This window comes from Pollicipes pollicipes, unplaced genomic scaffold (genome assembly GCF_011947565.3).
Source record: "Pollicipes pollicipes isolate AB1234 unplaced genomic scaffold, Ppol_2.1 Scaffold_4740;HRSCAF=5597_pilon_pilon_pilon, whole genome shotgun sequence".
NCBI classification, from domain to species: domain Eukaryota; kingdom Metazoa; phylum Arthropoda; class Thecostraca; order Pollicipedomorpha; family Pollicipedidae; genus Pollicipes; species Pollicipes pollicipes.
Genome location: NW_023596545.1, coordinates 26,693,455 through 26,716,019, shown reverse-complemented (window position 1 = coordinate 26,716,019; position 22,565 = coordinate 26,693,455). Strand labels below are relative to the sequence as shown.

General features: G+C 57.2%; 1 protein-coding gene across 1 annotated transcript; it reads left to right on the top strand.

The window, feature by feature from the left end:
• Nucleotides 1-447: 447 nt before the first annotated feature.
• Nucleotides 448-22,176, top strand: LOC119098710 (microtubule-actin cross-linking factor 1-like). Its single transcript, XM_037221717.1, is given in 22 exon segments — nt 448-774; nt 1,159-1,376; nt 1,651-1,884; nt 3,037-3,191; nt 4,260-4,503; nt 4,831-6,102; nt 6,104-6,292; nt 6,724-7,364; nt 7,894-7,935; nt 8,408-8,449; nt 11,183-11,360; nt 11,810-11,927; nt 12,535-12,764; nt 13,130-13,247; nt 15,106-15,251; nt 16,461-16,718; nt 17,203-17,285; nt 17,660-17,719; nt 18,288-18,389; nt 18,661-18,735; nt 19,566-19,610; nt 21,383-22,176. Coding segments are annotated over 22 exon segments (4,857 nt in total). The 5' UTR covers nt 448-455; the 3' UTR covers nt 21,471-22,176.
• Nucleotides 22,177-22,565: the final 389 nt, after the last annotated feature.

Genomic DNA, 22,565 nt, shown 5'->3' with positions numbered 1-22,565 from the left:
GAGAGAGAGATAGAGATAGAGAGAGAGAGAGAGAGAGAGAGAGAGAAAGAGAGGAGAGAGGAGAGAGAGAGAGAGAGAGAGAGAGCCGAAACGGCGCGCCCGTCGGTAGCTGCGGGGGTGGGGTGCGGTGGTACCGAGCTCGATGCCAAAACACGCCGTGTGTGTGCGGTTTGTACACAACGTCTGAGGCTAGCTGCGGCGGGATGTGTCCCACGGTATTCTGCGATATGGTATGCATTCTAAAGCGTGATGTTTTTCCGGGCTCGCTTTGGACACAGGTCTTTGGCACCGCTAGCATTTACCTCACCCAGCGTTCGTGGTGATTCCCGCGAAAAAGCTTGCTGTATGGATCGCAACTGCCGAGACAGCCCGCCCGGCCGACCTGCCGCCGTGTGCCTGCCTTTCCGGCTCGGCGGCAGCTGACACCACCGCGTTGCCTACAGGTCAACGAGATCATGGACACGGACAACGCACGCTACAACGCGCTGCGCACCACGCTGCGCGAGCGGCAGCAGGCGCTGGAAGAGGCGCTGCAGGAGTGCTCCCAGTTCGCCGACAAGCTGGACGGCATGCTGTCGGCGCTCAAGGACACGGCCGACCAGGTGGACAACGCCGAACCCATCTCGGTCCACCCAGATCGCATCCACGACCAGATGGCCGAGAACAACGCCATCATCGACGACCTGGAGAAGCGCGAGGTGGCCTTCGAGGCCGTCAAGCGCGCCGCTGATGACGTTATCAGCAAGGCTGGCGACGGCGATCCGGCCGTGAAGGGTACGTGGGCCTCCTGAGAAGGTGGCACTGGGCGGCTGAGCAGGCTGAGCACGCTTGTGTGCGGTACAGCACTGCTCTCGTAATCGGCGTATGGCTATGTGAAATGCTGCGTTGGATAGGTTTGGTTCCTTTGTTAAAGAATGCATACTTTGCGGCTAGTGGGCGGGTAGTACGCGAAACACTGCATGCGGGGTGACAATGCTGCAGAACCGCGCCCTGGCACTGTGCTCGCCATGGTCTACCACTGGGCCACTTTGCGTGTCGCGGGGGCGTTGTTGCGTGATGGCCGTTCTCTGTGATGCGTCTTGGGCCGAGACGCCGCAGCGGATCAGCCCTGAGACGCTGGGGAGTCCAGACCACCACCAACATGTACCTCCGTTTCAGACATCAAGAAGAAGCTGGACAACCTCACGAAGCTGTGGGACCACCTGCAGAAGGCGACGGACGACCGCGGCCGCTCGCTGGAGGACGCGCTCGCCATTTCGGAGCGTTTCTGGTCGGAGTTGCAGGGCGTCATGAAGGCGCTGAAGGAGCTGCAGGAGGCACTCGGCAACCAGGAGCCGCCGGCCATCGAGCCCAGCGCCATCAAGGAGCAGCAGAAGGTGCGGCAGAGGCCCTCGCCAGTCGGACTGTCGTAGGCCTGTGCGACAAACATCCATGATCTGGTTCTGTTTGTAGCAGCAGTAAAATGTGTGATTTTGACGCGCGGTGCTTGATTACACACGCGGTAATTTTACTATGGGCCCTGCATGACCTACAGCATTCGATGGGCCCCAAAACCTCAAATCATCACCAACATCATACGGCTGCCTACCGTCAGCTGTATGAGATAGTGCGGGCTGATTTGCGTGGATGACCGGGTACATCGTGCCCCAGGAGCTGCAGGAGATCCGCCAGGGCATCGAGCAGACCAAGCCCGAGGTGGACAAGGTGCGTCGCACCGGCCAGGACCTGATGAAGGTCTGCGGCCACCCGGAGAAGCCCGAGGTCAAGAAGAACTTGGCCGACCTCGACTCGGCCTGGGACAACATCACGGCGCTGTACGCGCGCCGCGAGGAGAATCTCATCGACGCCATGGAGAAGGCGATGGAGTTCCACGACACGCTGCAGGTAACGCCGACTGGGCCGCCCGAGAGGTGCGACCGCCAGGGACAGACCAGGGCAGAGCTGGACACGGTGCATGTAACGCCGACTAGACCGCCCGAGAGGTACGACGGCCAGGGATAGAGACCAGGGCAGAGCTGGACACGGTGCAGATAACGCCGACTAGACCGCGCGAGAGGTACGACGGCCGGGGATAAAGACCAGGGCAGAGCTGGACACGCTGCAGGTAACGCTGAATGGGCCGCCCGAGAGGTGCGACGGCCAGGGATAGAGACCAGGGCAGAGCTGGACACGGTGCAGATAACGCCGACTAGACCGCCCGAGAGGTACGACGGCCAGGGATAGAGACCAGGGCAGAGCTGGACACGGTGCAGATAACGCCGACTAGACCTCCCGAGAGGTACGACGGCCAGGGATAGAGACCAGGGCAGAGCTGGACACGGTGCAGATAACGCCGACTAGACCGCCCGAGAGGTACGACGGCCAGGGATAGAGACCAGGGCAGAGCTGGACACGGTGCAGGTAACGCCGACTAGACCGCCCGAGAGGTACGACGGCCAGGGACAGACCAGGGCAGAGCTGGTCACGGTGCAGGTAACGCCGACTAGACCGCCCGAGAGGTACGACGGCCAGGGACAGACCAAGGCAGAGCTGGACACGGTGCAGATAACGCCGACTAGACCGCCCGAGAGGTACGACGGCCGGGGACAGACCAGGGCTGAGCTGGACACGGTGCAGGTAACGCCGACTAGACCGCCCGAGAGGTACGACGGCCAGGGATAGAGACCAGGGCAGAGCTGGACACGGTGCAGATAACGCCGACTAGACCGCCCGAGAGGTACGACGGCCAGGGATAGAGACCAGGGCAGAGCTGGACACGGTGCAGATAACGCCGACTAGACCGCCCGAGAGGTACGACGGCCAGGGACAGACCAAGGCAGAGCTTGGGGGTCCTGAACAAGGCCGGGATCGGCTCGGTTGGCGGGGGATGTGGTTCGGGTAAATGCTATAAACGTTAGAATGCGGAGGGAGAGCGTCGCCCCGGTTTGTTAACACTTTGTTTAGATATCGGCTAGGGTTGCTGGACGGTGTTGCGCTGTTCTGTGCACTTTTTCTCCCGGCGCGCGCGCTTGCATTGTGCCTGCATGTCGTTCGCAGTACCTGGTGGAGTTCTTGGAGGACGCCGAGGACCGGCTAGGAAACCTCGGTGCCGTCGGATCAGACATCGAGGCCGTCAAGAAGCAGATCAAGCAACTGATGGACTTCAAGGGCAAGGTTGACCCTCAGATGGTCAAGGTGGAAGCTCTGAACAGGTGAGCGGCGTGCACAGTATGCTGCCCTTACAGTGTAAGCTGGTTAAGCGGTCCCTGTATTACTCTACAATCGACGTGAATAATTGCTATAAGGTGATGCATGGCGAGTTTAGACTGTAACGTTGGGAAATATCTGCTTTGGGGGGGGGGGATGTGGATAAATACTTGTAGTTTTTTCGTCAACTGTTCCGTACAATTTTGAGAAAAAAAAGTTCGGAGTGTTACGGGTCATGGCGATTCAGTCTCTTCGACTGCCTGTCCTATACACATAAGCGTTCGTCTCTTTCCACATGGGCGATGAGCAGAAGCATCAGAAGGCAAGTGTGTGCGTGTGGGACGCGATGCGATAACCACAGGCCTTATCATTGGCTCAGTGCTAGCGCGCCGAGTGAACCTGGCATGCACCGTTGCAGCGCGGGGTTGTCGTCATAGCCCAACCGTCCGCAAACGGTGACGGCTGGGTTCTAGCATGCTCCATCATAAATGGATGGGTCCTAGCCGGGTTTTTTCTGTACGGTGAGGCCGCATGGACTTCGCCACAGGCTGCGATTTCCGTTTGGTTTTGAAGTCGCATTAACTTTTTGTGCTAGCTTGCCGCGATCTCTTTGAAGGCACGGCATCGTGGTTTTTGTGTGCGTAGCGGAAAGAGCTGAAGTGGACGTTCTGTAGCATACAGGTAGGGTACTAGCCCGCCCAGTCTGCACGGTGTGCGTGTTAACAGCAGACCAGTCACCCTAATGATATTTTCGTGCTGCGGTACGTTCAGTTTTACCATCACGGTATGTTCGGGATGACACCGAATTATGCAGTTGAATCGCATGGCAGAGAATTGCATGCCCGGATTTGTTTTCCGCGTGTTCGGTGCTGTAAACCTTCTGCGATCATGGAAAAGATTGTTCTAAAGTCAGTAAGTGTCGTGGTGCAACGGGAACTAAACTGAAAGGCCTTTGTCTCTATGAGAGTCGCCAGACCTGAGCAGACCAGATCGGGCGGCGCCCGCCTGACGGCGCCGCCGTCGCCTGGCGGGGTGCGCCTGACACTGACCGCTCCTCCGCCTGCCGCCTGCAGACAGGCGCAGGAGCTGATGGAGCGCACGTCGCCGGATCAGGCGGCCGCGCTCAAGCAGCCGCTCTCCGACATCAACACGCGCTGGGACGATCTGCTCAAGGGCATCGTGGAGCGGCAACGCGAGCTGGACCACGCCCTGCTGCGGCTCGGCCAGTTCCAGCACGCGCTGGACGAGCTGCTCGTTTGGATCGGGCGCACCGACAAGACGCTGGACGGTCTGCGGCCGGTGCTCGGCGACCCGCAGGTACGCCATGGGGTCAGAGGGGGGGCGGGCGCCCTCAGGCACGAGAGCCCGACCTTTGACAGAGGTGTAGGGCTGTCGGTGACCGATGGTGAGTACATCGCTGCGGAGCTGAGGGAAGGATTACAGGTGCTCGGAGAAGAGTTGCTGCAAATTGCATCTGTCGCGTGGTTCGTGTCGCGTGGTAAGATTGCCTGGGGCAGCATTTACTCAAAATTCTGAGGGTCGTGACCAGGCATCGCGTGGCAACTCGGTCTGCCTTCTGACATCCAGTACAGGGCAAGTTCCTGAGCTCTGCGCGGGCTCCACTGACTGTGCTGCGCCCCGCAGGTGATCGAGGTGGAGCTGGCCAAGCTGAAGGTGACGGTGAACGACATCCAGGCGCACCAGACGTCCGTGGACACGCTGAACGATGCCGGACGCCAGCTGATCGAAGACGACCGCGACTCGGCTGACGCCAGCGCCACACACCGCAAGCTGAACCAGCTCAACGACCGCTGGGCCGAGCTGCAGGAGAAGACGGCCGGCAAGCAGCGCGAGCTGGAGAACGCGCTGCGTGACGCCCAGGACTTCATGAACGAGATCCAGGATCTGCTGTTCTGGCTAAACGACCTGGACGGCGCGCTCACCACCAGCAAGCCCGTGGGAGGCTTGCCCGAGACGGCCAAGGAGCAGCTGGACCGCTTCATGGAGCTGTTTGGCGAACTGGAGCAGAATCGCTCCAAGGTGGACGCTGTGCTCACGCGTGGCGACACCTACATGAAGAAGTCGAAGGAGGGCGCAAGCACCAACCTCAAGCACAACCTGAAGACACTGAAACAGCGCTGGGAGCACGTCACCAACCGCGCCAACGACAAGAAGATCAAGCTGGAGATCGCGCTGAAGGAAGCGACCGAGTTCCAGGAGGCGTTGCAGGAGTTCGTCGACTGGCTAACGGGGTCCGAGAATGTGCTGTCCAACCTGCAGCCCGTCTCGCGCGTCATGGACAACATCATCAAACAGATCGACGAGCACAAAGAGTTCCAGAAGGAGGTAAGCTCTCATCGTGAGTACATGCTCAACCTGGACAAGAAGGGCACACAGCTCAAGTACTTCTCCCAGAAGCAGGACGTGATCCTGATCAAGAACATGCTAGTGTCGGTGCAGCACCGCTGGGAGCGTGTCGTCTCCAAGGCGGCCGACCGCACGCGCGCACTCGACGTCGGCTACAAGGAGGCCAAGGAGTTCCACGACGCTTGGGCCGACCTCTGCGGCTGGATGGACGAGGCGCTGCAGGCCCTGGAGAGTGCCGACGCCTCGCTCGGCAACAACCCCAACAAGATCCGTGCGCTGCTCGATAAGCACCGCGAGTTCCAGCGGGCGCTCGGTGGCAAGCAGTCCAGCTACGACCACGTTATCAAGCTGGGTCGCGCGCTCATCAAGGACAAGGCGCCCAAGATCGAGGAGCCCATCATCCGCGACATGCTCAACGAGCTCAAGGACAAGTGGAACGCCTGCTGCAACCAGTCGGTGGCGCGCCAGCGCAAGCTGGAGGAGGCGCTGCTCTTCAGCGGCCAGTTCAAGGAAGCACTGGAGGCGCTGTTGGAGTGGTTGCGGAAGCGGGGACGCCGCCCTGGACGACAACGCGCCGGTGCACGGTGACCTTGACACTGTGACTGCGCTCTGTGAGCAGCACAAGACCTTCGAGCAGGAGCTGGAGGGCCGTGGCACCCAGGTGCAGTCCGTCCAGAAGACGGCCGATGAGCTGATGAGCAAGGCTGACAAGAAGGACGCGGCCATCATCAAGACGCAGGTCAGTGGCGTCGCGTTAGTGGCATTGTGCAATGCTGCGGTTGTGCTTGCGGTCCATGCAGTGGGCGGTTCGGCTAGCGTTCGCGGCATTGAACGATACTGAGAGATCTGTGCGAGGTCGTGTTTTACTTGTAGCTGCGCCTGTAGGAAAAGTTAAGTTAGACCACATGAAGGTGATTGGTGATATTTGTGAAATTCCCTCATGTTTTCGCACCTTTGCACCTTGGTTGCATTTTCAATCAAGAGCAGAACAGTCTTCAAGTGTGAGGTTCTGAGCAAGCTGTTTTGATGCTTTTAACTTTTTATCAAATGGCAAATCTCCATGTGGCCCAAAGATAGCATAGCACGCCTCAGTTTTCCCAGCAGACCACAGAGATGGCTGGTTGGGACACAGTGCGCAGGATCTGACGTGCCCTCTCTCCACCGCGCCAGGTGACAGAGCTTACGACGGCCTGGACCAAGGTGGTGAAGTCGACGGAGCTGCGCAGCAGCCGCCTGAAGGTGGCGCTCCAGGACGCCGAGGAGCTGCATAAGGCCGTGCACATGCTGCTGGAGTGGCTGAGCGACGCCGAGATGCGGCTGCGCTTCGTGGGCGCGCTGCCGGTCGGCGAGGAGGAGGCGCAACAGCAGGTGGAGGAGCACGCCGCCTTCCGCAAGGAGCTGGCCGGCAAGGAGGGCGAGAAGAACGACACGCTGCGTCTGGCGGCCGAGATCCTCGAGAAGGCGCACCCGGACGCCGTGCCGGTCATCAAGCACTGGCAGACCATCATCGAGTCGCGCTGGGACGAGGTCAGCAGCTGGGCGCTGCAGCGCCAGAACCGGCTGGACGAGCACCTGGCCGGCCTGAAGGATATGCAGGAGCTGCTGGACGAGCTGCTGCGCTGGCTGCAGCAGCGCGAGCGCCGGCTGGTGGAGCTGGAGCCCATACCTCTGCCCGACGATCTGCCCAGCGTGGAGGGGCTCATCCAGGAGCACCAGGAGTTCATGGAGGACCTGCAGTCGCGCCAGCCGGACGTCGACGGCATCTGCAAGCCCAAGCCGAAGGGCCTGCGCAAGGGATCCCGGGCGAAGAGGTGAGTAGCTTTGCGGTGTGCGTTCTTGAAACGTCGGATCCGTGAATGTTTTTGCATTCATGTATGTACACGTTCGCACACACACACACATGCTTTATTGCTGTAAATCCGCTGGGAACAGGCAGAAAACGTGTTTGCCTTTGGCTCGGAATAGGTGTGGTGGGGTGGGTGAATGAATGCTGATTTTGTTTTGGCTTAGTCGTGCCACGGCAACAGTGATTTCGCAAACAAACACCGCTCATGCTTGCTTCTTCCTATGCCTTGTACCTGCCGAGCGACTGCAAGCTCATGGACTAGCCGAGCCATGAATGGCAGAGACCGACTGCATCGGGACTGCAATGGCAGACTGCATCGGGACTGCAATGGCAGACTGCATCGGGACGCTCCCGCGAGGATGTCTGTCTGCGAAAATGAGTGGGCGTGTTTGTGCGCGCGCGCGCGCGTGTGTGAGTGCGCGAGCTACGCCGTGCGGGGATGTGGCAAGCCCAGACTGGCTCTGTACAGCGCCTGTTCTCTGTCGCCGTTTCAGTCCTTCCCCGGCCCGCTTCGCCGAGAGCCCTCGGAGACAAAGGTGCACAATACGAGCTAACGCAGTGGTGCTGGCTGGCTGACGTAACGATTGGCTAACGAGCTAACATGGTCCCGATAGCTCGACGGTGCGGCAGAGCTGGCCGGCTGACGCAGTAGGGCTAGTGATCTGACGTGCCAGGGACCGGTGGTCGCCGTAGCCGGGGTGCAGAGGAGCACGGTAGAGCTGCGCAGCTAGTACAGCTAACTGGCTAACCCAAATACCGGACTCACCTCATCCACAGCCGGTCTCGTGTGCAACTAGAAAGACCAGCTGGGCTGAGTCGATAACCACCTACTGTTCAAACGGAATGTCAATTTTCAAGACACCGAAGTCATATCCCCGCGTTATGGATGATTTCTTTGGTTTGCCTTGTCCATCTCGTCCTGACCTGAAGTGCCCCCCCCCCCCCCCCTGCGTGTTCTGTCCTGTCGTGTCGACGGTGCGAGCTGACAGACTCTATTCATCTTCGCAGCCAAATCACCCCCGACCGCGAGGGAACGCCAGCCAGGAGGAGGTACGTACCCGTCGGTACTGCATCAGCATGGTGCACGCGACGGCACGCACGATCGCCTTTGCATGATTCCTTTTGCATGATTTCCTTCGCACAACTGCTTGGTGCAACGCTGCATGCCTGCGTTGATGTAGCCAATGACGTAGCCTTGGTTGGCAGCTGACAGATTGACGAACAGGGGCGTGGTCTGGTGATGGCCTACCGCGAGGAGGGACGGCTGGCGTCTGACCATGCTACTCCAGTCTACACACCCTGCAAACCCAGTAACTGACAATCGGTGGGGCTGTCGACGCCGGCAGACTTCAGCGCTCACCTGCTGTATGGCTCCTTGGTCGGGTGCAGCAACATAGACCTGAATGCAACTTGCTAAGAATCTAATCACAAGGCATCAGACAGTGTTCTGCCGGCGTACCATAGACGTACGCGGCATACGGCGCTCAGAGGCTGGCGGTGACCGCTTACGTTCCACTAACATGTATCGTCTGGTATCCTAATGCAGCGCGCTATAATACAATAATGATAACAATATATTGTTACTTTATATAATATAAATATATATATATATATATATATATATATATATATATATATATATATATATATATATATCCCCCATGTGTATATATATATGTATATATATATATATATATGTATATGTATATATAATAAGGTACCTGCGCCTTATTTGCTGCGCATAACATTGGCAATATGCTGCCTGTATTAACGAGTCTGAAACATTAAACACCTTTGCCATCAGCATTGTGGGAGCGTGGGCCCCTTCATTAGCCTTGGCAAATTTGTCTTCCTTTTTCGGGCGACTGAATTGTGTCACACACAGTGAGGGGGTCGATTTTGTGACCTTCTGGGAGTCATGTCTCGCAAAAGTAGAGCTAGTCGATGCTCAGCGATTTCCCATGTGTAAGCTCAACAGATTTTGCTGCTATCGTAGCAATGTGTTTGACCTTAAGTGGCAAATTTAATGGCAGGTCGGACGTCATTGCACCACCAATATTTTTTGCTGCACAAGTGAACTCAACCATAACCGGTTTTCACAAGTGTGTGACACTGACTTGCATGAAGAGAAGTGATGACCCAGCCCGGCCCAGCCGGCCCCCATCCACCGCTGTCGAGGAGTTCTGACCCACTAACGGGGCCGGCGACCCGGGCGGCCCCCTAACAAGGCCAAGGGCGGGGTGCATGCGGCGAAGACGGGGCGGGGCGGTGGAGCGGCCGACCAATGACGGCGCCGGCCGGCCGACGGTGTGACCTCTGTGCCCCGTGCGTCTGCCACCAGCCGTCACAGTCCCGACCGAGAGGGCTCGCCGAGTCGGGGCTATGCCAGACCTTGGCTGTCCAGCGCCAGGTACTTTGACTTGTGCGTCTCGCCGTAGCTAGATGGACAGAAGGTCCGCCGTTCCTCTCCAAGAGCCAGGCGCTGGCGCGGCCACTAGCTTCAGCACGGCGACCTCGCAGGCTCCTGAGCGCACAGACAGCTGCATGTCGGACGTCTGGTGCTGGCTTCCGCACTCACCAGAAAAGTAGCCTTGTGGACGCCCATCTTTCTAGCGTTTTGCTAAATCGTAGGAACTGGCCTTGTGCAAGATTCATTCGGCCTTGTTCGTGGCAAGGAGCCTGCCACAGCGCCTCTGTCGCATGACTTTATGCCACTGTCGTCACTTCTGAAGCGGACACCAGGGCTTCTTTCTACATGCATCAGTCCTGCCGTTGCTGATATGGTCCTACGTCTGCGCTAACACTACAGACAGCACCACAACACATCTAGAAATTTCGCACAGACATTGCCCGGCATGAAAGACAGACCCATGGACTCGTTTGTGGACACATTGCATGTGGCATGCAGTTTTTGTGTTTTATTGCGGCATGCTATTTCCTCTCATGCTTTTGTTGATATGCTTGCAATGTGATGCTTCGTCTGACGCATTTCGCTCGTCTGAAGAAACTATTTGACTGCATGTATTTAGCTTCCCCGTTTTTATGTGTTGACTGAATGGTGTTGTTAGGCTGCTTTCCCATAGTTTGAATATTTTTAGCAGAACACAAATGTAATGCATGTGCTCAGAGTAGCTACTGGCCCAGTTGCAGTCAGAGCATCGGCAGGCTCACCGGTCAGTTCTGCGCCAGCGGTGCCGAACTGGCCGGTGTCGTGCTGGCCGGTGCCCCCCCCCCCCCTGCGTGTGCCTCGCATGCCGTTGCCGTGTGCTGCCGCCTGTCCGCCGGCGCCTGACCCGGTTGGCCTGGCAGGGTGGGCAGCCCGGGCCGTGAGACGACGCCCGACAACTCGGCCTGGCCTCGCATCGGCCCGTCTTCGCCGGCGGCCCGTACCCGCCGGGCAGCAGGAGGCCCAGGTAGGCGCGGGCGGGGTCTGGCAGCCGGCACTGGAGAGACGCTTGGCGTCCTGCGCTGACCGGCAGTTGGCGCTTCCTGCCGCTGGTCAGCGCCCGCCCGCAGTTCGGCCTGCTCCGGTGTGACGCGACAGGCGGTGCTTTGCCTGTTGAAGCGTGGAGACGTGGCTGTCTAAGTGCTGTGTAACAATGGCTGAGGTGGGGTTTGTTGTGGGGATGACTGTTTTCTTCCCACATTAGCCAACAAATGCACAGTGATGGAGATTCAGCCAACTGAAGGCGAGACATGTCATGGCCCGCGCCTTGTGGCGCCGGCCACCGTTGCGGCGCAGTGCGCACCAGCCCATGACGGGGGCGGTGCGCGATCTTTCAGCCGGCACAGCATCAGCGAGCCGTCGCTTAAGAGTCCGCACCAGCGCCAGCTGTGGGACACGTGGCGCAACACGTGGATGCTGGCCTGGGAGCGCCAGCGCCGCCTCCAGGACAAGTTCAGCTACGCCCAGGAGATGGAGAAGCTGCAGAACTTCGACTTTGACGAGTGGCGCCAGAGGGTGGGTGTCACGCCTTGTTTATATGGGTCAAAACCGCTTTGTTTCGGCTGAGATGATACATCCATGTCTTGGTTAGAACAAATAACTTCATTCGATGGCTCGCCTGCATGGATGCAAATATCTTCTCGTAGCTGATGGGTTTGGTGGCCATTGAGATCCACATTATTTAGCGTATGACATACGCCTTATGCTGATTTTGCTACACCTTACCAGGCTACTGAAAGACTTTCAAATGCGAAAGAGCTCCAACCACACTGCCTTTATGAATGTTCGTGCTTTTAGGAACTACCTTAAATATAAATGAGCTCAGCACTGTCGAAGTGTGCTTTATCGGCATGTTTCAGGACCTTGGCCCTGTGAATGTCATGACTTGTGAACAGCCGTTTCGCACTTAAGGCATTGCTTTCTTACTTCGTCGGTCATTGTCATGATCATGGTTTTTGTGGCAGTTCATGAAGTATGCCAATCAGAAGAAGATGCGCATCACCGACCTATTCCGACGAATGGACGTTGACAACGACGGTTTCGTCACCAAGGACGAGTTCAACGAGGGCATCATGAGAACACGTGAGGAAGAGGGGTTGCCGTCGCGCTTCACAAGGACCGCGGCCTCGGCGCTGGCCCGGATCTCCATTGCTTTGCTCTGCTCTCTGCCGCCGTCGTGCCATGCTCTCTCTCAGGCACATTATGTGTGGCTGCATCCCGTGGGTTCTGGGTTCAGTGCCGTGAGCGTTGTACGCCCAAAGGGTCAGGTCAACGGTCACTGCGTCATCACCATGTCAATCGTCACCATGGATCACCGTGTCTTCACTGTGTCAGTCCTCATCTTGGATCGTTATGTTCAGCTTTCGAATTTGTTAGGAGCACGTGATGTGCAAACTTTTATTTTTGTTAAAATAGTTCTAACTGCATTCTAAGGGCGCGTCAGCGGCCAATAGCGATACACGTGAAGTGATTTTGGAACGTCCTGCTTAATGTTTAAGGTTAGGAATTGTGACTGACTGTTTGTAATCTTTATTCCGTCATATCCGACGCGTTGAAAAAGCGGTAGGAACCACACCCGCGGCCCAGGTCACCACCGGCCTGATCCGGCTCTGGAGCTAGAGATCTGCCGTGAGAGCTCGTGCGTCACCACGGCGACCGCTGCTGACCCCCCTCCTCCTGTCGTCCGCAGACTTCCCGACCTCGGCGCTCGAAATGCAGCTGGTCGCTGACCGTGTCGACAAGAACCAGGACGGCCTCATCGACTACAACGAGTTCATGGCAGCACTTCGACCTGATTGGGAGAAGAACCGGCCGCTCACCGAGGCCGAGAAGATCGACGACGAGGTCAAGAAGGCCTGCAGCGCCTGCAACTGCCGCTCCAAGTTCAAGGTCTTCCAGGTCGGCGAGGGCAGATACCGGGTGAGTGCTGTCGCGGAGCGGCGGCGGTTCCAGCGGGCGGTCATCACGACATGGTCAGCTGACGTCACAGGCTGCCCGCCCCGACGCGCGGCTGGGCCCAGCTGATCCTCGCAGCATGGGACTGAGGAGTACTTGTGTACACACATCGTGTCTACCGAGCATGTCAGAGGACTGTGCGTGTACCCGGTCGGGTTTGCTCTGACGATGAGGTTCAAAGACGCGCCGGTCGAGTGGTGCCCCGGCAGCCCTGCACCAGTAGTGAGCCTGAGGACGGGCCGCGAACCGGGCGCCGCGCGCGGGCCTCACCTGATCTGGCCTGGCCTGACCCGTGGTGTCGGCCCTGACGCTGCCGCCGTCCGCTCCAGTTCGGCGACAGCCAGAAGCTGCGCCTGGTGCGCATCCTGCGCTCGACAGTGATGGTGCGTGTCGGCGGCGGCTGGGAGGCGCTCGACGAGTTCCTCGTCAAGAACGACCCGTGCCGAGGTGAGTCCTGGCGCTGCGGGGCGCTCTCGCGACGCCAGCAGGGAGGGGGGGGGGGGCAGCTGCAGGGCCGCACCAGCTGCACGGCCGAGGCCCCGCCTCTGGGGCGGCCACGTCACTGGAGAGGGCTGTCACGGCACTGATGTCGGCGTATGACGTCGTGACGCCGGTAATGCATGACCATGCGGATCTCGCCGGTGCCAGGAGACGTGTGCTTTGACGCTACGCCTTTTAGATGCCTGCTGTAGTTGCCACAAGACAAATTGCATTAACATAGCGGCCTTGTAGGAAAGAATTGGTCATTACGCTGTGACTTGGCAGACTGGTGTGTATGTCATCGCGCTTCCCTGATAACGTGCCGCATGGTTTCATCTGTGTGTAGCTGCCAACTTTTAACCGGGGCTCTTTTTACGATGAAAAGGCCTGCGATCGTCCATAGAGGAATAGGCAAAGCTTCTTTTGCTCGCAGTTACCGCGCTTTTTCTTCGATGATCGTTACAAGTGCTTTAGTCTAATATGCATCATAACATGCTTCAAGCTAGTGCATCTTAACAACTGTGTGAAGCCGGTGCCTAACTCGAGCAGTGCTCTAGAGAGCCGCTAACAGTAGAACCATAGTGGAACTAACACAACGTCCGCTTGCCCCGCCACCGCCCTGCCTTCCCTGCCCCGTGCCTGGCTCCGCCTCTGACCTGCCTTCCCTGCCTCGTGCCTGGTTCCGCCTCTGACCTGCCTCCCCCGCCTCGTGCCTGGCTCCGCCTCTGACCTACCTTCCCCGCCTCGTGCCTCGTTCCACCTCCGACCTGCCTCTCCTGCCTGATGACCTGACTCCATCCCCGCCCGTCCCGCCGCCCCGCCGCCGCGTCCACGCCGGCGCTGCCAGCCGGCGGTGCGCGGGAGTTCCGGCTCACCCGCCGCCTGCTGCTCGAGGAGCGCCACGAGCCCGGCTGCCCGATGACGGACCAGTGTAAGGCCCCGCCGTCCCCGCCCGCTCCGGCACGCTGACGCACACCAGGCCGGTCGCGGCAGGGGCATGCATGTGCTGTGGTGTGGTGTGGTGTGGCTTTGAACGGGTGTAGGAACGGCTTGGGTTGCTTGGGTCGTCTCCTCCCGTCCCACGCGTCTCGCATGCCGTGTTGGTGTATCTGCGAGCTGTGATTGGTCCAACTGGAGGATGAACGGTTGCGGGTGCTGCCGTAATTACTACAGGAGTTGCAATCACATCGATTGTGGAGGGGTCATTCGACATGCCTACGAAATGTGTAGAGCTGGCTGGAAATGCGAACAGCGTGTTTATGTCGTCTGAACTCTTGTCTTTTTATGTAACGTGTGGCATCCATACCCACTGCATCTACTTAAAAGGCAAATACGCCTTCAGGGTTGTTCGCCCAGGCACGACTTGTAAGTCATTCGCATTGAGTCAGATACCAAACATGCCCTTCCGAAATCCGAACTCAAATGGATCAGTAGTCCATAAAACGGGGGCGTGCTACCACCGTCGGTGTTACTTTGCATGCTTGCCTGTCAAAGCACTGCGCTTTCCATGACCTGGACTTTGTATCGTTGGCGTTGCAAGCATGCTTTACGTGTGGAACGCTTCCGTTTTCGTTCGTTCTTGTCCTCTGACATTTTTGCTTTGAAGGTTTGTAGATAGCCACTCAACTGCCACCACTGTATTTTGGTGTTTAGGAGCTTAATGCTGCGTGAACATGCGCAGTGTTTTTTTTTTGTTTTTTTTTTGGCATAGTCCTGCATCGGTTTACTCCAGCGGTAGTAGCCCTGGCGTCCCGTGGTGTGCCGTGTGACCCGGAGCGCGCCTCCGCCGGCCTCCGACTTAACCGCCCTCCTCACTGCATGGCAGCTAAGGGACGCACCAACGTGGAGCTTCGCGAGCAGTTCATCCTCGCGCCGGGGGTGTCGCAGAGCATGGCGCCATTCAAGGCCAAGGCCGGCAGCCCGTCGTCGCCGCGGTCGACATCTGTGCCTACGGCCGGGCCCATCACCAAGGTACGATGGCTCGGCGGCGCGGCGACGCTGGCGCATGCGCACTCTGAACCGGCCGGGTCTCGCCTCTGTTTCAGCTGCCTACTTCATGTCGCAGCTGATGCCCATTTTCGAGAGCATTCGACATCGCCAGGACATTCCGTGCACGTATCCCATTAAGGTGGAGCGGCCGGCCGCCTTCCTCCGGGTAACGCGTGACGCTGATTGGCCGCGGCGCCGCAGCTCGGCATGTGATTGGATGCGGCGACCGTGGCTCGCGTTTGGAGTGTTTGGCTGCTGTGCTGTGGTTCGGCATGCGATTGGTCTCGTAGTTCGTGGGTCGGCGGGACTTTGGCTACGGCCGCCGCCGCTCAGCACGCGACAAGCTGCCAACGGATGCTGTTTGCCGCTGGTTTGCTTCCACTACTGCTATGTGTTGTGTTTGCAAGAACTGGCCGACCAGCCCTCGTTGCTTAGTCAGCAGCGACGCCGGAGTTTAACAGCGTTTTTTCCGTGACAATGCTGACAACCTTGGAGAGGGCTGTAAAAGTTGCATATTTGTTTGCATGTATATACTACTGTCTCAATCTAATCTTAAGATTTTTGTGAAGCAGAAAGTTAATCTGTATTTGCATCTTGCCCGTGTGCTAGTTGCAATGGTAGATCTCACTGCGGCATCGCGAAGCCTCATGAATGCCCAAACCCCATTGATCCTGCATCAGTAAGTATGCGTACGTTTGTGTGTGTCGTGTATGCCGTGCACCCGCGATGTCGTAAATGCTGGTCCGATTTTTGATTTAGACCAATATTCGCGACTGACGAACGCTTGTGTTTGTGTAACGTAAAAAAAAAAATTTGTCTTGAGATCTTTATTGGCCTTCCAGGGGCGTGATTTAATTACTGATCCCGCCTAAAGCCATTTCGGGAGGTACACTGTTTTGGCTTCAGCTCGTCGTTTTCAGGCTTTAAGTAGTACATGACTACTTGGGGAAGAATCGAAATACTACTACCTGATGTTGCGTGGACGGCACCCGTGTTAACTGGTGTAACTTTACCGGAGGAGACTGATGGAGCGGTGTGAGGTTTAGGGCTAGAATCGCGTGTACTGCCACGCATCACCCCATCGCCCGGTACGCTGTCGACAAGGCGGACTGCGGCTGCTGCAGCTGCTGGGGGTCCTCGTCCCGTTCTGGCGGCCCCACTGACGCCCTTGCCTCCCCCGTCGCCCGCCAGGTGCGTGAGAAGACTGGCCGCAGCATCCCGTTGTCGCGCGCCTCGCTGTCGGGCCCGCCGGGCGCGGCGGGCGCCGAGCTGAGTCCTCACGACGGCTTCAGGCTGCGCAAGGCTAGCACGCCGCTGCGCAGCTCGCAGGGCGGCAGCAAGCCGCCGAGCCGCGCCAGCTCCGAGGCCAGCCTCGATTCGGTCGACGCCCGGCCGACCCCCTACCGCGCCGGCACGCCCGGCCAGGCGGCGCATCGCGGCGCGCGCAAGGTACGCCGCGGAGGGCAGGGCCACGCGCGGCAGGGGGCGTTACGACGCGCTGGGACACGACACGGGTGTGCGATGCGAGGCGCGGCAATCCACGGCAGCGTATGTCGCAGGGGTGTGTTCGGGGACGCGGCATGGCGGGGCGGGGCGCACTACGCCACGCCGCGGCATGTGATACTCGGCGTGAGATAGTAAGATGGTCAACTCTCACGCGCCACTAGCCCTGGCATAGAGTGACGTTTGCTAAGCGCTGCATCGGTGTTTGGCCGCGGAGCAAGCGTGCGTTGATAATGATGCTGTTTGTTAGCGCAGCTTCACGAGTACCTATTCACATCTCGTGGTGAGGGGTATTGTCGACGTATGCTCGGTTTTCGTTGATTGCGTTGTGTTTTTCGGGCATTGGAAAGTGAAAATCGTCGTGACAATGTTAGCTGAGCGTCTAGGACCAAGTGAAAACGCGCCCTAAGAGCAGAACGTCACTTCCCAGGGCTCTGCGACGCCAATGAGTAAAACCTCGTCGTCCGGCCAGAACGGCGCCTCGAACGGTGCGGACGGCACTCCGCAGCAGAGGTGAGACCCGCCGGCATGATGACGTCATACGGACGGTGTCAGCCTGCCGCGATGGTAATGCCACAGAGACTATCGAGCCCCGGCAGCCGGCAGCCAGCGACGGCAGAGCATCGACGCTGGCCTCATGTTAATTAAGTACCTCGGAAGGCAAAGGGTTATTCGAGTCAGTAGTTGCCTCTAGTGATGGTAAGTAATAGTACCTGGCTCTTTGTAGACTAGATTAAATGCAACAGCTCACTCGCTGCCATGCATACATGGTGGCGAACTAACCACCATGGTATGTGTGGTGGCTGTCAACAACAAGAGGCCTTTAGGCACTGCTTTGACCACGTGTGATGCGTGCTACTAAGTACTAACCGGCACTAATCTTCTAGGCGAATTCCAAAGCGCCCGTCCTCGGTAGCGTCCATGGCGCCAGGAGTTCCCAGTCCAAGGTATTCTACCCAATCTTGTTTCATCGTGCTTCACTGGCTTCCAGTACACTGTACCGTAATAACGCGAGCTTATCTCACGTTGACATCGCGTTTTGCATAGTACCTACTAGGCTCATGCCACGTAGATAAAATTACTGCGTAGTCCTTGCTAGAATGTTTGGTTCAATCGCTTGTTCTGATTGCGGTAAATAATATATCACACTCTTGGTTGACGAGGAGCGACATGACCCGTGACCACAGCAGGGCGCTGGCGTTAGTTACCAGTCGGCACTGCTGTGAGCTCGGACACCGCAGCAGGGAGCGTGCGCCGGTGCTCATCACGTGGGACTGGGAACTGTTCTCCAGCATAACTGAACACCATTGATTCGGGAGAATAAAGAAGTATCCATGGGATCTCCTGGGGTCAGGGATCAACGGGGGTTCCAGGGAGCAATAGCCCCCCCCCCCTCCATCCCCAGAGGCGTTACCCCTGCCCATAACGTGGCGTCAGGGGTTACGGTGGCAGGGCGGCTGGGCGGCGTGGTTGGCCTGCGTCTTTCTGGGACTGACCACCGCCGGCTGTACCCAGGAGCACCACGCCCCAGGGCCGGCGGCCCGTCTACAGAGCCTCCTCCACGCAGAGCATCCCCGCCTCGCTGGGAGCCGCCGCCACTAACACCCCGGTCGTCAGGTACTAACGGCCGCGCGCCTCGCTAACGCCGCGCGCCGCGCCGTCCTCGTGGTCCAATATGAGCTGCCTCTGCCGACTGGCCAGTCGGGCCTGCGCTAACATGTGCTTAACAAACATGGCCGTAAGCATACTAACGCCTAGCCCCTGGCGGCAGGGTCGCATAGACTAACTTTCATTTGGTCGTGGTCTCGACAATATTTGTTAGAGTAACAGCATTTGTGTGGATGTGTCGGCCGTGTGAGAGGCTAACATGAGTGACTAATTCACGCAGTGGGCGGCTCAGCCGGTCTCGTGCCTCGTCTCAGACCAACCTGACGACGGCTGGCAAGACACCTAACGGCCGCAGGTATGAATTGTAGTACGGAAACTAACAACAGATGTCGTAGGCACCACTGCTGCTGTCATCTGGGTAGGTACTGTGAGATGGTCGTAGTACCGATGGATTTTTAGCAAATGGAAATTGCGTGTGGAATATGTGGCACTTGATGACGAAAACACACCCGAGCTTAATGATTTCAAGGAAGGCCAGCCTCAAAATATGGCAACTGTGCCAGATGAAGCCAAGCTAGTTAAAGGTATTATTTTCGTTGATCTTTTCACCCGCCTTACTTGCCCCATTCTTGCTTCATCCTGCATCCTCGCGACGTCCCGTTTGTCCGAGGCAGCTGCTGCACCAGCCCTGAAAGGCCGAGGCGCGCCCTGGTAGGCCTCGTCGAGCGTCGAGCACATACCCCGAATAGGGGTTCCCGTGCAGGCTTAGACTTGGCGAACGGACCCCGAGGTGCGTGTAGTGTGCGTTTACCCCACCGTTGTCCATTGCCCCCACCCCATAGCCCTGAAACGGTCACGACGGGCTGAAAGGGCTTTAATCCAAACAACCTAACACAACTTTGACCTTCAGTCGGAAGTCATCTGCTCTTCGAATGTGACTGCGGATCCTTCGGGAGAAAAAAAATCTTGCATTGCTCAAAAATGGTGTTTGGTGGTAGTAGGTCCGAAATGTCTGGACGTCAGTTTATTTGGGTTTGTCTTCCTAGCTGTAAATCACATCGGTTGTTACCCGGTGAGTTCGCGACTGGCGTGTACCTGATGGCGTGGGCGTAAAGGGCGTGCTCTTTGTGTTCGCCTCTATGTATTTAACATGTCATTGACCTCCGTACGCCGGTTTTATTTCAGGCCTGGCGGAGGTGGTTCGCAAATTCCTGTGTCGTCCATGAAGAGGTAAATGTGTGACAGCGATGATGGCACCATGCCCGCGTGCAATTCCTGAAACGCCGTGGGCGTCAATGTGGTTGGGCGCATTTCAGCACCGTGTACACTCACTGCCAGTTCGATCTTCCCATATCGTCCAAAGGCGTTCTGATTGTTCCAAAAAGAACGTCATCGGTAAATGGTCAAGATGGCTGATCCTGCAGTCTAAAGCTTGTTTAAACGAATTGTGCATGTCCCCCCCCCCCCCCCCACCCACCGTGTGGTATAGGTACACGGTAAGCTGCGACACGCCCACCTGATCCATTTGGTGTATCGTTTGCTCTGCACGCTGTAACAATCCCGCAAAGTTTGGCTTGGATAGGGATTAATGAGAGACCAGTACTGACTGGTGGAACCTCACCTGTGCACTCCTCCCTGGCATTTGATCTCACCCTTCACAGACACATCTCTGACTGAAATGAAAAAAGGTGTCTCGCTGCCAGATATAATGAGGTCCAGAGCGTTTGAGCGTATTGCGTTATATGAGGGTTACACACACACTTACACGGACGGCTCTAAAACTTCTGATGGTGTAGGCTGTGCGTTTGTGAGCGGTGGCGTCACCCGGTCGTTTTCATTGCCCCCAAACGCTTCGGTGTTTACATCAGAGCTTATAGCAATCATTAAGGCACTATGTTTCATTGAAGTCGGTGAGGAACCCTTGCATCTCATTTTGACGGACTCTCTGAGCAGCGTTCTGAGTGTGAAGTCTTTTTATCCGTCATGTCCCCTTATACAGGACATTTTAATACGTTTGACTCATCTAGATGAGGCCGGAAAGAAAATCATGCTATGTTGGGTTCCTAGTCATGTCGGCATCGCGGGCAACGAGTTGGCTGACGCGGCTGCTAGGCGAGCAGCGCTGGCTCCATGTGTTCACTCTCTTTCTATTCCTGCCAGAGACTTTTACCCCGCAATAAAAACCTTCCTGCACAACAAGTGGCAGCGTTGTTGGGATCGGATGGATTGTAATAAGCTCAGAGAGATAAAACCTAAGCTAGGTCAGTGGTTCTCTTGTTCGCGGAAAATGCGGCGAGAGGAGGTGATCCTCTGCAGATTGCGCCTCGGGCACACATACGCAACCCACGGCTGTATGTTGGAGGGAGCCGATAAACCGATCTGTCATCGATGTGGTGCCGTCCTCATCGTTCGCCATATTCTTATTTCTTGTCCGCGCCTCGCGGAAGAACGCCAACGCTATTTTGGACAGCATGACTTGCCCCTTACCATCTGTGATATGCTAGGAGATAAATCACCATTTCTGGAATTTCAACAGATCTTTTTGTTTCTCAAACACATCAACTTTGGGACCATTTATGCGGCTCATTAGATAGGTAAAACCAAACTCGTTATGGGCGCCAAATGACCACCGCAGTCGGCGCGCCCCTAAACTCCAATAAACAACAACAACAATGACTGGTGGAACCTCCATTATGACAGATGTTAAGCTAAAGCGTTACGGCCAAAAATAAAGGGCAAGAATGTTGATGTTCCAATCGTTTAAATTTGTTGGGTTCGGATCGCTGTTTTTTTTTAGTATTTCCTACTAGTTCCAGAAAGATAGAATGGAGATAGTTTGTGGCTGGTTCAACCGCCTTGCAAAAAGGAAGGCGGGATAGTTTTTTTCGTGATAGAGGTGTGCAGTTGCGCCCCTTTATCCACACTGTTTATCCAGACGTGATTGCCCGCATCACATTGCATTGACCAGATTTGTCAGATCGTAACACGTGCGCCGTTTTCAGGGAGCGCTCCAGCTCGAAGATCCAGCGCCGGTCATCCACTGCCAGCGACACGCCCCGGGGGCAAGCCAAGAAGCCCCTCTGGCACTGACCCGGCGCGGCCAGCCCCTCCCTGACCCCCAGACTGAAGGGACCACGCCTGCAGCGGCCAGCTGGCTTATCACCCCACTTATCCGAACACGGGCCAGAGCGGAGCAGCTAGTGCATAATGATCACTAACACACACACTGCGAGGTACTCGTCCTCGGCTCTAACAGTCTTTCTATCGTTAATGATGTTGGCAGCCTGCGTCGCGACGCGTCGTGTATTGTCATGTTATTTTTGTCGGGCGCGGGCCCCGCCGGCGTCGGTGCGCGCGTGACTGCGGCGCCACGCCGCTATCGTGCGCCAGAACTACTCGAGAGAGACTAATCGTAGACGCTGGCGTGCACGCACGTGTACGGGTTTTCTAATGTTTTGTATGCGCTTGAGAAGCGTGTGTGACGTGCTCAGAGGCATCTATTGCTTGTTAAAAGACTTGGCATGTGAGAGAAGTCGGTTGAGGCGCGTTATTGAGCGAAGCGTGGGTGCGACGTCAGCTGACGCCCCGCCGCCTGACGTCACCGGCTTTCGAGTGGTGCGGCGGAGTGTGTGCTGGTTCGCAGTGCTGTGTCTGGACTGTCCTGCGAGCCGGCTGATCGGCACTGGATTCGGAGCGGTCCTGCGCGGCCTCCGATTGGTCGGTGGTTAACGTCCTAATCAAATGATGTAACATGTCGATGTCCAGCAAACCGCTTGAATAAACCGTTTGACCACTTGATCGTAGCGTGAATGCGTTAGCAAACCCTAGTTCTGGAGGATCGAAGGCTTGCTAAGCGTTCCTGGTGCTGAACGACGATGTTTACCTTGAAGTGGTTTCTCGGTCAGCCATTTAAGTGCTGGCGTGTGTGACCAGTAAGCAGAATCCCCTATTCATGTGCGCGGCGTAAATACCGTCGACGTTTCCTGACTGTGGCCCGCGCCATCATGACATCACGATATCCCAATGAAAACAAGAACAAAAGCAAAGCAGAAATGAAACGCCTTGCGAGTGCTGCATCGCGCAGGTGGTGTTGCGTCTCCCAGTTGAGGCACTGATGCGGTTTGCATAATTGTCAGTGAAGATGTGATTATTGCTCAGGGCGACGGGGTATCCATACCGGTAGCT